Here is a 994-nt window from a genome sequence, read left to right on the forward strand (position 1 = left end):
CGCAATATCTTGAATTCACGTAAATAGTACTAGAAAAGTTTGATGCAAAATATTCACGTAACTTTTCCAATAAATTCGACGTGAAAATTACTTCGAGTGAAGGATTTTCAATAAAATACGTCTCTTCATAAGTCGATTACGTCATTTTACGATATATTTTCTATTATTTGCATACCACTTATTACGTAACAATTGTTTTTCACAACATAGAATTTACTTTCTCTTCAAGTACCAAGAATAGTTTTGATGCGTAAATCTGTGTGGTTTGCTTAATTATGCAAGTAATTTAATGAATGTCGTAGACACTCTTTAGAGCGAGCTCAGGTTGATCGTAACCCAACTCTTCCGGAGTTTCTATGCCAAGTTCCGTTAATGTTGGGCGAATCTCTTGCAGCAAGTATGGATAGATTTCGTTCACTTTATCCCCACACTTATCTTTGCAACCTTCCAAAAACCGAACAGCAAGTGCGTAATCATTTAAACGACGACAGGCCTTCAAACCAGCAACAATAATTTTTGGTTCAGGAATCAAATCCATACCGAGCAAATCATTCATTGCTTTCCTCGCTTCCCAATGATCGATATTTGGCCGATTGAAATATGCTTCATAGCGAGCATCAAAATCTTCAGCAGTTTCACTGCTGTGTGAAAAACGTACAGCTCCAGCGGTTAATGGACCATTCAAACCTCCAAATGAACGAAGCGAAACAATTAGCCGAGTTGCTGCTGAACGAATCATATTTTGTTAATAGCTATAAAACACCAAAAGACATACAATATTATTGAAATTAATTATCGAAAAATTATACTTCAAAATGATTACTTACCCGCTCGCACATCAAAGGGAAATAAATTCCACGCTGTTAGAAGTTGCCAGATTTTTTTTACAAAATTCGGGACTACCAAGTATAGTTACTATATATATAGTTCGGCGGATAGAAAATCGGGAGCCAAATAAACGTCAAAAGCGGAGCCAAAAGCTTTTCAAAATCCA

At 36.0% G+C, this 994-nt stretch overlaps 1 protein-coding gene across 1 annotated transcript; it reads right to left on the reverse strand.

Annotated features, from left to right (window-relative positions):
- Window positions 1-286: 286 nt before the first annotated feature.
- LOC128735891 (cytochrome c oxidase subunit 5A, mitochondrial-like) lies at window positions 287-739 on the reverse strand. The gene has a single exon (XM_053830372.1). It carries the CDS (start codon window positions 737-739, stop codon window positions 287-289), a length of 453 nt encoding a protein of 150 aa, XP_053686347.1.
- Window positions 740-994: the final 255 nt, after the last annotated feature.

Source organism: Sabethes cyaneus, chromosome 2 (assembly GCF_943734655.1).
Source record: "Sabethes cyaneus chromosome 2, idSabCyanKW18_F2, whole genome shotgun sequence".
NCBI classification, from domain to species: domain Eukaryota; kingdom Metazoa; phylum Arthropoda; class Insecta; order Diptera; family Culicidae; genus Sabethes; species Sabethes cyaneus.